The sequence below is a fragment of the Perca flavescens genome, chromosome 2 (genome assembly GCF_004354835.1).
Source record: "Perca flavescens isolate YP-PL-M2 chromosome 2, PFLA_1.0, whole genome shotgun sequence".
NCBI classification, from domain to species: Eukaryota; Metazoa; Chordata; class Actinopteri; order Perciformes; family Percidae; genus Perca; species Perca flavescens.
In genome coordinates, this window is record NC_041332.1 from 14,267,250 (window position 1) to 14,284,137 (window position 16,888).

The window sequence follows — 16,888 nt, forward strand, 5'->3', positions numbered from 1 at the left end:
AGGTACTTGATAGTGAGGACTGAAGTAAGGTTAAACAAATAGATACAAAGTGCTGTTTGCTGAGGTTGCAAGCTGGCTTCAAAAGTGTCTGTTCTATAGATATTTTTCCCTGGGTAAGATGCAACACAGTCTAACATTTGAGAAATCTACAACTTAAAGTCAAAGACTTCAAACAGATATCATCCCACATTAGTCATTTCACACTGCAGTAAAATGTGTGACATTCATTTTCCACATTGATTTTTAAATGAACAGACTGACAGACATTCTTCAGATGCAATCAAACCATCAGTCATCCCCTTTTCAGACCTCACCCTGCTTATCGGTGTGAGTGCTGACTGAAGAGGAGTGTAATGGCAGCCTGGCTTGGTTGATGATAGAGATAACTGGAAGCTTATCATTTTCTACTGGCATGCTTCTGTTAAGTGTAGGCTGCAATGATAATCATAAACCAGTAAAACTAGCTTGTACATTTTTAATAAGTTAGACTTTTAGAAGTTGGCTGTGTTATTGTCGTTAATTAAAGTGTAACTCTCGCCAAAATGCAACCTAGGGTCTTTTTGTGAATATACCTGAGTCAAACTTTTGTTTAAAGCATAACTAGGAACGGAAGCAGCACTTTTAAGATTTACCGTATTCTCGTTTTCAGTCAAATAGCCTTTTGAATGGGAGTGCTAGGAGCACTACTATGATCGCATCAACATCGCTATTTTTAAAACACTAAGAAGGCTCGACACAACATGAAACTTTGCTCAAAGTATCACCAGGGGCTCTACACATGAACTCCAGCATTGAGAACACTGTTTATGTACACAGAGTTTACTAAGAACAACCAAGGGGGTAAGCTTCGCTTCAGAACTCGAACCTCCCATGGCGGCATTTTGATGCAACAAAGCGATCACCTCCCGTTAGCATTCCACTGACTAGCATTCATTTTGACGTCACTTGACAGTGAATAACTTTACATCTGAAGCATTTAAAGACTCTATTTGTCCATTGTTTATTTCTAAAGAAACACGGCAATGTATAAAACGCTCCATTACCTTGTACCTGATGTTATGGCTCCGTAGCAGACGTTTTTGTAAAAATAGGCTAACGATTGTGTCACATAGGAATTACCGTATAGTACAGGAGAAGCTGGCAGGCAGTTTCGACTTACATGATCTGTGTAGGTTTAATTTCTGATGTTAACTAGCATTTTAGTTAGCAATAATTAGCCTGTGCCCATGTTATCTCCTTACATATACCTACACTCTCCGTCTCTGCAAGATTGGGAATGATTGAGATTTCTTTTGGCACAGCTACCAGAAGACTTCCAACTTTCAGACAGGTTGTTTGTCACATTTACGTTGTCTCTCTCAGTTGGAGGCTGCGCAGTAACCCTAGCGATCACCGGAAAAGTGCTTCTAATAGCCTTCACTGGTCTCCGTCCAGAGCAACGGGATCTGTTGGTCCATTCTTATATAATGTCTATGAGAACAACTCACTTTAGCAGATGGTTTTTCCGGTTGCCGCCATCTTGCCAGTCAAAAAGTGTCAATCTCCGAATGCAAATGAACGAACTCTATAGGAGGAAATGTCACTACAAGGTCAATATTGTTTTTCACTAATGACAAAACAACAAATTATCTGTGCATTTATATGGAACTAAGCTTTAGGAGCTTTCCATCTTTACCATAGGCGTAGATTTCGGTGGGGACGGTGGGTACGCGTCGCCACCACATTTCGTCATGAGTAATTTGTACCCACCACTTTTTTTTTAAAACCTCGAGCTCAATTTAGTTACAAAAAATAAAGTTCATAACATATAGGCCTATTATTCGTGAGCGACAGATAACCAACAAATCCACAAAAAACTCGATCCCCACAGGACAGGACAGACACAGCCGCTCTGCTGCGGACCTTACAGGACATATGAGAACCGTGGGGAGTCAACCCACAGCCGCTCCGCTGCCCTGCTGAAAATGTGAAGCAGAAACGCTTAATGTCAGATAAAATCCATAATAATAGGACTTTCGGTTAGATTTTTTGACAGTTATCAGTGGTTATGATGAGCAATATGAGAGAGAAATTTGGTGATCATTGATTGTTGTTTAGGTTGTCCTGCTACATTCTGCCATTTAAGTTAAGCTTTTTTCTAATAGGCTCTAATGAAGCAGAAACGCTTATCAGATAACGTCCATAATAATAGGACTTTTCCAGTTTAACGAGAGAGAGAGGAGCAAGAGTGATTAGGAGCATCTTCAGCCAGAGGACATTATTTCTTCAGTTTCTTCTTGCGTTGTCACCCCGGTTGGACGTGGGGCTGGCAGCAGGTGAATTTCAAGGACTTTGCGTGCCGATTAATGGCCTCCAATGTTTATATTTTTTCTGCGAATCTTTAAATTAACAATCTGTTTTAAAAAATGAATTTAACAATTAACAAATTAATTAATCTGATACATTAGACAGCGTCTTTCAAAACATGACCTGCGCAAAAGACAAAAAAAAAAAAAGAATATCGTTGTACCCAGCCCTTCTGGAAATGCACTTCCAAATGCGTCTCTGTCCCCAGCAAATTCCAAACCAAACTGATGCCCATGATCTTTACTCTCCTCCCTGTTACGTTGCATTCGGAGATCGACTCTTATTGACTGGCAAGATGGCGGCGAGGAAGTGGTGTTTTTAGCGGTTGGTGCCGTAATTTTAAGCCGAGAAAGTGTGACTGTCAGTCGGGTAGAGAGGATGACGTGGTCATGATGTTTTAGCGGTTGTTGCAGAAATTTTAAATATAGTTTCTGTCTCCCCCATGAGGAATTCTAAGTAATGACATTGACAACAACACTGTTGGCATGTCCACATGATACAGCCTTCCGTGATCGTGCACGCGCCCCCACCCCTCCTCAACGCAGTTGCTAATATGCAAGGAGGACACGGAGGATTAAAAAAACATGATGGACTCTTCAGAAGAGGTAATTATCTTCACTCAAGCTTCTGGGGGGAAAGTCACCAATCTTCTGAGAAATACAGAGAGTTGTGTGGAGTTGATAGTCTTAATTAGCCAGTAGTCTTAATTAGCTAGCAACTCATTTTTGGCAATGGCTTGAATGTAACGGACGTTCATTAATATAAAAAAGTTACGCACTAAAGCTTTAAGCCGAGATAGGGTGGTTGTCAGTCCGATACAGAGCTCGCCGTGAGCGCAGGCTTTTATGACAACATAGCCAGCATCTAACGTTAGCTACTCCTCTGTACTGTGGAGTAATGTCTGGCTTTGTGAGACTAGTGTCTAGCAACATTGTTGGATGCTGCGTTCTCAACCTGGCAACCTCCGTGAACTTCGAGTCTGGGGAGGCAGACAACTCTCTCCAGTATTTTGAATTTGGACTGCAGTAACTATTTTAAACTCTAGAATAAAAACATAAATTCCTTCATTAATACAGTTAATTATCCCAATCTTGAACATCTGGCCCTTTTTGTGACAAAAATAACTTTGGCTGTCTTAGAACTGCCTTGCCCTCAACCTTAGGCCCCAAGTTTCACTGGAGCGAAATTGTCACTGGTATGTGCCATTTCTGTCACTGCCATGAGTGAATATTTTACAAGATAGCTACACATAGCAGTTTCTTCTATAGGAACGCATTATGTGAAAGTATGTGCCCCTAAACTTGCTTTCAAGCAACCTAACAAGGAAGGCTGCGATTACACACTTCCAAAAGTTCAAGATTAACCCTGTATTATTCAAAGGAATGTCCCTTCATTGAGAACCCTTAAAATGTGGAATCACAGGTTCGACCTGAAAAAGAAGAGCCCCTATCCACCAGTCATCACACCGGTGTTGATGAAGAGATTGCATAGAAGATGAAGGGGTAGCCTGTCAGCCGCATTCTTCCCTTTCAATACCCCTCCTAGCCCTTCCCACTTTGCTGCTTGTGACAGCTATATAACCAAGGAGACCAGGAGATGCTTTCAGCTGCAGATCAACTTCAGTAATCTACCTACCTACCTGATCCAGATACAGACCTTCCAGCATGTCGTTCAGCAGCCGATCCTACGGTCAGAGGACCATGAGTGTTTACGGTGGAGCAGGTGGCCATGGCACCCGCATCTCCTCATCCCAGCAGAGCTACGGAGCATCCTCTGGAGGCTTCAACCTGTCTGATGGCCTGGACCTCCACGTCGGGGCCAACGAGAAGGCCACCATGCAGAACCTGAACGACCGTCTGGGCTCCTACCTGGAGAAGGTGCGCAATCTGGAAAAGGAGAACAACAGATTGGACAAGCAGATCAGAGAGTGGTACCAGAGCAGAACTGTCATCTGCCACGACTACACCAAATACTTTGCCATCATCGACGACCTGAAGGATAAGGTGAGACGAAGTAGACAGATGTGTGTGCTTCTGTGTTTTCTGTTATCTTCCTCTTCTCATCTTTCACTGTGGGCGTGGGAAGAGATAAGTATCTGTTGGTATGTAATAATTGCAAAAGGATGCAATGTAGGTTTACTGCCGATGTGTCAGGTAGTTGATACTATGAGCCAATATTTTACAGTACATCAATTTGCACAGGCTGCAAATGTACATTTCTTCATTTAAGCATAAAAATAGTTATAAAATAGTATATTTATGATTTTAATGATGTTAATGTTGACATGTTAATATTTAAGTCATATTTGCAGTTACATTCCAACTTTGTACGAATCACATTTTAAGGGTGTCCTTTCCCAAAAAGATTAGAAATTGAAATCAACCATTAGATAAATCAATATAGCAGGTATTTGTTTTAGCCCTCAGATATCCGTCACATAAATATGATATTGGATATGTGGAGCCCATACTGTACTGTTGTGTCAAGTAAAACTGTATGGAATGTGAGGTTATTGTACTTTTTCTGACATGTTTCCCTGTTTTTGTTTTTCTCCTCAGATTCGCATCGCCAGCAGGCTTAATGCCAAGTCAGTCCTGGACATTGACAATGCAAAACTGGCTGCTGATGATTTCAAAATGAAGTGAGTGTATCCCCCTGCCCCAATCTTGGATGTTACAAAAGTAAAACTTTACATGCACATCAAAGCTAATCTCAACGACCCACTAAACTCTCCTGTGTTCCCCCATCAGGTATGAAAACGAGCTGTCCATGAGGATGGCTGTGGAGGCGGACATCTCTGGACTGAAGAGGCTGCTGGATGAGATGAACCTGGCCAAAATGGATCTGGAGAGTCAGTATGAGGCCCTGAAAGACGAGCTCATTATGCTCAAGAGGAATCACGAAGAGGTGAGAATGTATACAGTATATGGAGTAGTGGTGCACCCATTTGGCCCAATTTGTTGATGGCAGTTTCACAATCATCAAAACTGATGAGTTTGCATCTGTCGACACCCCTGATACATTCCTCCACATAAACACCCACTCCTTGATTGATTAAACTCATCATCAATAGCTCTAGAGCTAAACACAGCAGCCATTCACAAAAAGCATGATTGACCATTAATCAAAGCCTAACCTTAACCCTCTATTGTGGCCTCTGCCTTCCTTACCTCTGATAACACTGAGGAAATCCCATGTTAGGTTAATGCTTTTATAAACAGGTCTGCCGCCTTTTCTTTCTTTCCCCAGCGTTGCCCCTCTACACACTTCCTTGTATTGTTCTCTCCCTCCATTAGCTCATTGCTACTGTTTCTCTCTCTCTCTCTCTCTCTCTCTCTCTCTCTCTCTCTCTCTCTCTCTGTGTCTCTCTCTATATCTCACACACACACACAACACACACACACACACACACACACACACACACACACACACACACCTCTTCATGTTCTTCAAAGATCAAAGAACCAAAAGCAATGCAAAACTATACAAAAAGAAACCATTGGATGCTGTTGTTGTAATAATAACAAAATGATACATTATTTATTAATTTGTTAAGTTATTACACCAGCTGACTGAGGCATTGTCCTTTGTCCCCTACAGGAGTTGGCTCTTCTGAGGAGTCAGATGGGCGGCGAGGTCAATGTGTCCGTGGATGCTTCTCCCTCTACAGACCTGAACCAGGTTATGTCAGAGATCAGGGAACACTATGAGAGTGTGATCGGCAAGAACCGCAAGGAACTCGAGGCGTGGTACCAGAACAAGGTGAGAAGCTACAAATGCTTAGGATACAGCCACTTCGGCCGCCTTCAAAGAGTTAAATTGAGCTTATCTAGCTAGATAGTATAGTCAGTAATCTACCATAATTGTTGGGTGAAACAATAATTGCTGTTTCTCTGATCTGCCCAGATTACAGCAGTGGAGCAGGAAGTGAACACACACACAGAGATTCTGGTGACGTCCCGCACAGAGGTTAAGGACCTGAAGAACGCATTCCAGAGGCTTCAGATTGAACTGCAGTCCCATTTGAGCATGGTATGTCAACAAACAGTAGGCTATATTAAAGCAACACTAGAGAACTTTTCCCGCTTCGGTCCCCCTACAGGTTGGAAGCAGAACTGTTCATTACATTACATTATGCAAGTTTGCCAGATCAGGTAGCGGATCTGTAGTTTGAATGAACTGGACAGTGTAATGTAATGGACAATTCCGCTTCCAACCTGTAGGGGGACCGAAGCGGGAAAAGTTACCTAGTGTTGCTTTAACAATAAAGATGGTTTGTCCTTTGGATATGACACTCTGATGCTACTACACATATTAACAACACTGTAGATGTTTAAAGAAATAGTTTGACATTTTGGGAAACCCACTTATAATCTTTGTTGCTGAGAGATAAGAAGACTGATATCACTCATATCTGTGAAACATTAAGCTAATTTAAAGCCAGCAGTTTAGCTGGTTAGCTTAGCTATGCAGTTAGCATGAACACAGTAATTTCCAGGAATCCACAGTGTGTCACTTTTACACAGACACTAAACAAACAAAGATGTTGGGAGGGAGGCATATTTTGTTAGTGACTGAGCCAGGCTAGCTGTTTTACCAATTTCAGTCTAATTTAAGCTATAAGCTAACCGGCTGCTTGCTGCAGTTTCATATTTAGTAGACCATGGATGTATAACAAGAACTGGATACAGCGTTGGAGGCGGAGCCCCGTTATTTCCTGTCAGAGTTGCTCAGTGGTGCAAGAATCGGTGCATGAAGTTCTGCGTATAAAATTACCCAGATTAGCTGCGCAGAGTCAGCCTTATGTTCCCACAGCCCTATATTCCCACAGCCCTATCTTCCCACAGCACTATGTTCCCACAGCCCTATGTTCCCACATTTCTAGGACATTTTCAAAATTCGGTCTTGTGTTCCTACATTTCCCTTCAATTTAAGCCCTATCCTCCAACAACATTTTTTAGGGTTAGGTTTAGGAGTTAGGGTTATGGGGATAAAATCTGATACAAATTTATGATAAAGGAAATGTGGGAACATAGGGCCTAATTTTGGAAAAAAATCTTAGAAATGTGGGAATATAGGGTGTGGGAACATAGGGCTGTGTCTCCATTCTTGCCTAATTTTCTGTGAAAAAAACAATCTTAGAAATGTGGGAACATAGGTACGTTCCCAGCTGCGCTGCTTTCACATTATGCGCCCATAGAGCAGGCGCACTAGACATCTACCCCGCCGAGCCGTTTTAGCACTTTGCTAACTTGAATGGGGAAGAAATGATTTAAACGTGTGGCTCTTCTAGACTTTTCAAATGTTATTGAACTGAATGGATGCAATTCTTATAAAGAAACATATCATTTTGCGGGGTGGTTTGTGACACTCAAGAAAATGTATCCACTAATGTACAGATGTCTCTTTCACCATGTAATCCCATTGACCCCATGGAATCAAGTGATGGACAGAAGAGTTGTAATGCCACTGTTTGGCCTCTATGTCAAATTGGCTTTAAAATCCGCTTCACCTCCATGGGGCCTGTAGCAGACATGTTAGTGGATTCACTGTTCTCAAATAATTGCAAAAAAGCGAAAAAGGGTAATTCCAAAATGCACAGAACCACTTGCTGCTAGTTACACACTCACGCCAAAAAGCCTTGCAGCAGATTTTTACCAGCAACAGGTAACATCTCTGAATTTGAATCACTGACTGCCTAAATTTCTTCCACCAACCACAACAGAAAGCGTCTCTGGAGGGCACCCTGGCAGAGACTCAGGCGCGCTACGCTGCACAGCTAGCAAGCCTCCAGAACATGGTCACAAGCCTGGAGGCTCAGCTGTCCCAGCTCCACGCCAACATCACCAGCAACAAGCAGGAGTACGACATGCTGCTAGACCTCAAGACCCGGCTGGAGCTGGAGATCGCTGAGTACAGGAGGTTGCTGGATGGGGACGATCACAGGTGAGACCTGGTGAAGAGAGAGAAACACTGACTGGACAGGGGGATAACAGAGAAATAATATCCACTCCAGCTAAAACCATTTAATAACAATGTGGATATGTTCTAGACTAATGTTTTCTTTTTTCTTTTTCTCTCCATTACCAGTTCAAGACAAGGTGAGCATTTTTTCACATGCATATCATTTGTATTTTTTCCAGTCTTTAAATCTTCCAGTTTTAACTGAGTTTAAGAAAGGTCATGTGATTTGCTCATGATTGTTGCATCTTTTTGTTTTCCTCAGTGGTCAAAAAGGTCATCACAATGGTGGAGACAGTTGTGGATGGAAGGGTGGTCGAGAGCAGCAAGACCATTGATACGGACGTCGATGAGATTAAGTGATAAATTGGAATCAATAACAAAAATCAATAAAGATCATGAAGTTGAATTAAACATTCTTATGTATTTATTTTTACATTTTATAATAAACAGAATACTCCACATTGTCCCTCACTGATGAATAATATGATAGTTTAAACTTACTCATCCATGCGTTAATCAAAGTTTTTTTTGTTTGTTAGTAAAAAACGTGCAAACCATGCACTGGTGCACTTCGAGTAAGTCTCAACCCTTAAAGTTATGGTTCAGAGTAATTTACCCTAGGGTCCTTTGCACCATGACCTCGAGCCAAACACCCCCCCAGAAGCTTTTTTCACCTGGGTCTAACATTGGGCAAGTTAGCGTAGAGTAGCGTTAGCAGCTGAATAGCTTAGCGCAGGGGCTAATGGACCCACGTTTGTATCTCGTAAATGACTCCACTAATAATGCCCGAAATGATACCAAACTTCTACACTAGTACAAATAGGTTATGCATTCATAAAACGATGGATTGGAAAGTTTGTAAGTACACCAGAAGTTTATGAACACTTGCCTGCTCTCTTCTGCTCTCTGTTGCTGCTGCTGCTGCTACCTGCAGTTAGACGAGTGCTTAGGGCCGTCTACAAATTACTACACCGAAAAGAGATACAACAAAAATATTTATTAATTTAATGATTAAATACGGTAATGTCTCCAAACTTACCTCAATTATTACTTGTCTCCTGCTAGTTATATTACAGCACTTACTTAAAAAAATAAGTTAAATTAAAAAATATTTTTGTTGCATCTCTTTTCGGTGTTGTAATTTGTAGACGTCCCTAAGCACTCGTCTCACAGCAGCAACAACAACAGCAGAGAGCAGAAGCCAGCAGGCAAGTGTTATTTACATAAACTTCTGGTGTACTTACAAACTTTCCAATCCATCGTTTTATGAGTGCATAACCTATATATACTAGTGTAGACCTTTGGTATCATTTCGGGCATTATTAATGGGGTCATTTAAGAGATACAAACGTGCGTCCATTAGCCCCTGCGCTAAGCTATTCAGCGGCTAACGCTACTCTACGCTACTCTACGCTAACTCGCCCAATGTTAGACCCAGGTGAAAAAAGCTTCTGGGGGGATGTTTGGCTCAAGCTCATGGTGCAAAGGACACTAGAGTAAATTACTCCGAACCATCACTTTAAAGGGATATTTCACTTTTGTAGAACTTGTAAAAAATCAGCAGCCTTACCTCTATCTAAAGTCATCTACAGATAAGCTAGCAACCACTACTGTCCCTGTCGTCCTCTGTCAACACCACCATTCCTCCCAGGTGTCAGGCTTCTCATTCACTTCCATTCATTTTGAGGACTAAGTCTACATATAATACTTCTGAATTATAAACAAATAATACAGCAATATTATCTGTAATATTTTTTTCTGTGGTCAAAGGTACTTTGCTATTTTAGCTAATATTATAATTTTCAAATTATAAGTGTAGGAACTACATTGCACATACTATGTATTATAAATTATATACAGTATACCTCAAGAATTTCATTAATTCACTTAAAGCACCCTATGACCACTTAAAGTAATTTGGTAATAGTTTTTATAAATGTTAATACATTTTGACATCTAGACTACTGCAACTCCCTCCTGGCTGGTCTGCCTGCAAGTTGGAGGTGGTGATAGCGCAGTGCAGTGCAGTGAATATGACACATTCCTTTAGTGTGGGAGACCTGGGTTCAAATCCCACTGAGATACATCAACCAATGTGTCCCTGAGTAAAACACTTAACCCCTAGTTGCTCCAGAGGCATGCAACCTCTGACATACATAGCAATTGTAAGTCTCTTTGGATAAAAGCGTCAGTTAAATGACATGTAATGTAAATGTAAAAGTGCCATCCAACCCCTGCAGGTCATTCAGACTTCAGCAGCTCGACTCGAGTTCTCTCACACTACACCCCTCCTCCGCTCCCTTCTTAAACCTTATACCCTTCTGTCCACTCCGCTCTGCATCAGCCAATCTACTTGCTGCTCTCTCACTGTGAGGGCTAAAGCTGAGAGCAGGAAATATGTCCAAGCAACAACATATCTGAGTCCAAGCATAAAAAATTCAAACGCGAACAGTGGCTTTCTGAGTGTGAGAGCAAGGTTTTAAGCAAAATTATTACAAAATCTAAACGTGAAATCAATGAAAAATCATCTCAAATTGAAAGAACGCGCTCTTGAAGAAAGATAGGAATAAAACTTCATATCCATTATCCTGGCTCCTAAATGGTGAAATGAGCTCTGCTTTAACATCAGGACAACTGAAAGTCTACACATCTTCTGTGGCTGGCTAAAACACATCTCTTCCGACTGCACCTTAGCTAAGGAAATGATGCTTGTAAATGAAATGTAAATGAAACATTGCATTTACATGTTGTACTTACATGTGGCTCTATGTAGATTGGCTTTTTTAAAGTTAATGTACTTGTTCTCCATTCTTGCTGTTTGTATTTTGTACTTATTGGAAATTGCTTTGGATAAAAGCGTCAGCTAAATGAAATGTTATGTAATGTAAACATAAATACTTATTATTATACTTAAATACACTTCTTCAACCCGGCACCACCAACCCGGCACCACAGAAAATCACCACAGTTTCAAGATTGGCGTCACCAATTCAGTATCCAACCAAATGTGATATATGGTCACTATCTCCCCTTCTGTTCCTGAGTTATGGTGTTGAATAATGGCCATACAAGTGTGTTTGCACAACATTATGATGTCACAGTGAAGTTGACCTTTGACCTTTTGGATATAAAATTCCATAATTTCATAATTTTATCCTATTAGACATTTGTGTGAAATGTCATAATTAGCGTAGTAATACATGAGTTATGGCCAAAAACATGTTTTGTGACCATTGACTTCCAAAGTCCAGTCAGTTCATTCTTGAGCCCAAGTGCACATTTGTGCCAGAAGTGAAGGCATTCCCAATATGCCGTGTTCAGGAGAATGGGAGAGACGTGAGGTAACAGTGAACGTGACCTCAATAATTCCCTCCAAGGGTTCGACAAAAATGGGACTGACAGATACGTACAGATGGACATACGGACAACAAGAAAACAATGCCTCTGGCCACGGTGTTTGCCGACGCAAAGGCATAAAAATCTCTGCACCTCAGGGATATGGAGATGTTGAATATGACATAAAAGGTATATTATGATGTGGTATATGTTGGCTGCAGAGGTAGGTAAGTAGTGTACAAAGCGTTAATTAGAAATTATTTGCTATATAATTGGGTTTGTTGTGCTGTGATATGGAACTAAACGGTAGGCTAAATGTGCGGTAAAACAATGAGCTAAAAAAAAGGCAAAACGAAAACTGCCCCTTAAAGATGCAGAATTGTGTAATAACTCTTTCAGGATTTGTTGGTACAACATCTTTCTTACAACATGTATTTATTCATTGTTAACATAAAAACATTGATTAATACAGCTTTTACAGTGGATGAGTAACTTTAAGGTATTAGCAACCATGTCAGTACTTGTTACAGTACATTCATTGTTCATCAGTTATGAACAAAAATAGAAATGTGGAATTTTCTTTTCATTATTTAACACACAAGTTCGTTTATTCAATTGCATGATCTTTATTGTTTTTCGCTATTGCTTCCAATTTGTTACTTAATCTCTTCCACGTCCACATCAACAGTCTTGCTGCTCTCCACCACCTTTCCGTTCACAACTGTCTCCACCACTGTGGTGACCTTCGTGACCACTGAGGAACAGAAAAGACAATGATAAGCAAATCACATCACATTTCTTAAACTCAGTTAAAACTGAAGCATTTTAATGATAAAATACAAATTATATGCATGTGAAAAAATGCTCACCTTGTCTTGAACTGGTGATGGAGAGAAAAAGAAAGAAGAAAACATTAGTCCAGAACATATCCTCATTGTTATTAAATGTTTATACCTGGGGTGGATATTATTTCTCTTTAATCCCCCTGTCCAGTCAGTGTTTCTCTCTCTTCACCAGGTCTCACCTGTCATCGTCCCCATCCAGCAACCTCCTGTACTCAGCGATCTCCAGCTCCAGCCGGGTCTTGAGGTCTAGCAGCATGTCGTACATCTGCTTGTTGCTGGCGATGTTGGCGTGGAGCTGGGACAGCTGAGCCTCCAGGCTTGTGACCATGTTCTGGAGGCTTGCTAGCTGTGCAGCATAGTGCGCCTGAGTCTCTGCCAGGTTGCCCTCCAGAGACGCTTTCTGTTGTGGTCAGAGGAAGAAGTTAGGCAAATAGGCAGACAGTGATTAAAATTCACAGAAGTTACTTGATAGTGGTAAAAATCTGCTGCAATGCTTGTTGGCGTGAGTGTGTAACTAGCATCATGTGGTTCTGCACATTTCGAAATATAACCTTTATTCGCTTTCTGACCGAATTAGATGAGAAGATTGAAGCCACTCACATGTCAGCTAGACGTGAAACTGCAGCCAGTTAGCTTATAGCTTAGCATAAGGAATAGAATCGGTGAAACAGCTAGCCTGGCTAAGACTAAAGGTAACAAAATCTGCCTACTAGCATCTTTCAAACTCAAAAGATGTATGTATTCATAATATGTTGTTTGTTTAGTGCCAGTGGAAAAACACGTTGCGGATTCCTTGAAGTTACTGGTTTTATGCTAACTGTGAAGCTAAGCTAACCTGGTGCTGACTGTAGTTTCATATTTAACAGATGTGAGACAACAAAGAATATCAGCGTGTTTCCCAAATGTCAAACTACAAACATCTACAGTGTTGCTAATATGTAAAGTACCATCACGGTGTCACATCCAAAGGTAATTCATCTTTTTTTGTTAATATACTGTTTGTTTACATACCATGCTCAAATGGGACTGCAGTTCAATCTGAAGCATCTGGAATGCGCTCTTCAGGTCCTTAACCTCTGTGCTGAACGTCACCAGAATCTCTGTGTGAGTGTTCACTTCCTGCTCCACCACTGTAATCTGAGCAGATCAGAGAAACAATATTCATTGTTTTATCCAACAATTTTAGAGGATAACTGACACAATGTCAGCTTAATAAGCCTAAGGGGCCATCCACACGGAAACGTTTTTTTGTGCAAACGCACATGTTATGCATCGTTTGGGCCGACCGTCCAGACGAATCCTGCAAACGCACTGCCTGAAAACGCACTTTTTTGAAACCTGGTCTCAGGGTGAAAAAATCCGAAAACGGCTCTCGTTTGGCTTCATATGGATGGTAAATACGGATCCGTATCGATGATGTCATCGCCACACCCCTCTTTTACACCCTCTCCCACGGCCGCTGACGCCCACAACTGCGGTGAAGCTAAGCGAGCATGTCCCATCTCCGTGGTCAAACCAGCTCACTTCATCTAAATACTGTCTCTGCTCCCTGACCCTTCCCTCTGGATTCTACACAAGATATATTGCTAACGTTATGTAGCCAACGTTAAACATCGCTAAAGTAGCTGACCACTCCAGCAGCGAAGTAATGTTAACGTTAGCTGCTATGGCGATCTGTTTATAAAGTGGAAGTAGACAACTTATCAACTAGCTAGCTAATCTGTCTGCTTATAAACTCCTTGAACGGATAATAGTAACTTTTACCACGGCTTATTGTAGAAAGGCTATTAAAAAGACATCATTCATGGATTATTGATGTTTGTTTGACTGCCGATGTTAGAGACGTTAGCTCGCTACTAGCGTGCTGCAATCATGCAAAATAAAAAGCAATCCAACAGCACATTATACAATGTAAACAAAGACACATTTTCTTGCGGCGGCCGTCATAAAATGAGCAGTGGTGAAAGGTATTATAGTCCACGGATGTATTAAGAGAACGTTTTAATCTAGCTAGTCATGTTATGATGGGAAGTGGAAGTGACTATGCTCTTCTTCTCCGTTTTTTGTGAATGTCTGTAGCAGAAACAGCGCCGCCTATAGGCCTGGACTATGAAGTAGCATATTGAGTCATTTACAAGTGGATTCGTTTGGACGCAACTATTCTTGAAACGAATCCAGGGAAGACGGGTAAAAAAAAGACGGGGCCCTAATGTAGCTATATTGAAGGTCTCCAAAGTGGCTGTATCCTAAGCATTTGTAGCTTCTCACCTTGTTCTGGTACCACGCCTCGAGTTCCTTGCGGTTCTTGCCGATCACACTCTCATAGTGTTCCCTGATCTCTGACATAACCTGGTTCAGGTCTGTAGAGGGAGAAGCATCCACAGACACATTGACCTCGCCACCCATCTGACTCCTCAGAAGAGCCAACTCCTGTAGGGGACAAAGAAAAATGCCTCAGTCAGCTGGTGTAATAACTTAAAATAATGTTGTGTTTGTGTGTGTGCGTGTGCGTGTGTAGCAGAGACAAACAATAGCAATGAGCTAATGGAGGGAAATAAGAATACAACAAGGAAGTGTGCAGAGGAAAGAGGGGCAATGCTGGGGAAAGGGTGAAAAGACGGCCGACCTGTTTATAAAAGCATTAACCTAACATGGGATTTCCTCAGTGTTATCAGAGGTAAGGCAGAGGCTGTGATTTCAGGCCAGAGTTTCCTGCGGTTTCAGGTTCTGTGCCTTCTAGGAGTGGGTGTTGTTCTGTGTTGAAGAATGTATCAGGGGTGTCGACAGATGCATAACCGTTCTGATGATTGTGAAACTGCCATCAACAAATTGGGCAAAATGGGTACACACCACTATTCCCTGAATTAAACATTCTCACCTCTTCATGATTCCTCTTGAGCATGATGAGCTCTTCCTTCATGGTCTTATACTGACTCTCAAGGTCCATTTTGGCCAGGTTCATGTCATCAAACGTCCTCTTCAGTCCATAGACGTCCGCCTCCACAGTCATCCTCATTGCCAGCTCATTCTCATACCTGATGGGGGAACACAGGAGGGTTTAGTTGGTCATCAAGAGTATCTTTGATGTGCAAATGTTAAGCTTAATTTATTGTATGTTGCATCGTAGTGTTGGGCAGGGGGATACACTCACTTCATTTTTAAATCACCAGCAGCCATTTTTGCGTTGTCAATGTCCAGGACTGTTTTGGAATTAAGCTTAGACGCGATACAAATCTGAGGAGGAAACAAAAACAGATGTGAAAAAGTACCATCAAGCTCATGTTCCATACTGTTTTACATTACACAACATACAGTATGGGGTCCACATACCCACCAATATGGGATTTATGAGAGTATCTGAGTGTACCTGCTATACTGATTTATTTAATGGTTGTTTTCAATTTATACACTTTTTAGGAAAGGATCCTTTAAAATGGTTGGAATATAACGGTATATATCAACTAAAACTTAAATATTAACATTTACATCAATTCAATAATATATACAACCTTTTTTAAGCTTAAAATAAGAGTAGTATTTGCAGCCTGTGCAAAATGTATGTACAGTACTGTAAAATATCGGCTCATACAACTTCAGATACATGAGCTGGGCTCTACAGTAAACCTACACTGCATCCTTTTGCAATTATCACTGTAACACTGAACACTGTCAGCAGGATGTGACACACATTTGGAATAAATCTGGTATGAAAATATCAACTGTACTGCTTTCCGTTTGTGTCATGTTCTTCCTGATGAGATGGCATACTACTACACAATGTCAATGATGGGTTCCTGGCTCTCTAACTCAAATGTCAAATGTCGTAACCCCACATACAGTATACATACCAACAGATACTTACCTCTCCCAACACACTCACAGTGAAAGATGAGAAGAGGAAGATGAGAAGAGGAAGGTAACAGAAAACATAGAAACACACACACATCTGTCTACTTCCTCTCACCCTGTCCTTCAGGTCGTCGATGATGGCGAAGTATTTGGTGTAGTCGTGGCAGATGACAGTTCTGCTCTGGTACCACTCTCTGATCTGCTTTTCCAAGCTGTTGTTCTCTTGCTCCAGGTTGTGCACCTTCTCCAGGTAGGAGCCCAGACGGTCGTTCAGGTTCTGCATGGTGGCCTTCTCGTTGGCCCCGATGTGGAGGTCCGGGCCATCATACACGTTGAAGCCTCCAGAGGATGCTCCGTAGCTCTGCTGGGATGAGGAGCTACGGGTGCCACGGCCGCCTGCTCCACCGTAAACACTCATGGTCTTCTGATCGTAGCTCTGCTGGGATGAGATGCGGGACCCAAGGTCTCCTGCTCCACTGCAGACACTCGTGGTCTTCTGGTCGTAGCATATGTTTCCAAACGTCATACTGGAAGGTGTTGATCTGGAT

The 16,888-nt window shown here is 41.6% G+C and overlaps 2 protein-coding genes across 2 annotated transcripts; one reads left to right on the forward strand and one right to left on the reverse strand.

The window, feature by feature from the left end:
- Window positions 1-4,001: 4,001 nt before the first annotated feature.
- Window positions 4,002-8,671, forward strand: krt98 (keratin 98). The gene is made up of 8 exons (XM_028590908.1): window positions 4,002-4,349; window positions 4,905-4,987; window positions 5,097-5,253; window positions 5,950-6,108; window positions 6,253-6,378; window positions 8,072-8,292; window positions 8,437-8,447; window positions 8,573-8,671. The coding sequence occupies exons 1-8, from the start codon at window positions 4,011-4,013 to the stop codon at window positions 8,668-8,670; spliced, it is 1,194 nt and encodes a 397-aa protein (XP_028446709.1). The 5' UTR covers window positions 4,002-4,010; the 3' UTR covers window position 8,671.
- A 3,453-nt stretch (window positions 8,672-12,124) lies between these two features.
- LOC114563905 (keratin, type I cytoskeletal 13-like) lies at window positions 12,125-16,773 on the reverse strand. Its single transcript, XM_028590896.1, has 8 exons — window positions 16,456-16,773; window positions 15,643-15,725; window positions 15,370-15,526; window positions 14,760-14,921; window positions 13,503-13,628; window positions 12,671-12,891; window positions 12,516-12,526; window positions 12,125-12,400 (listed from the first exon to the last, which is right to left on the reverse strand). Exons 1-8 carry the CDS (start codon window positions 16,756-16,758, stop codon window positions 12,303-12,305), a joined length of 1,161 nt encoding a protein of 386 aa, XP_028446697.1. The 5' UTR covers window positions 16,759-16,773; the 3' UTR covers window positions 12,125-12,302.
- Between the last annotated feature and the right edge of the window lie 115 nt (window positions 16,774-16,888).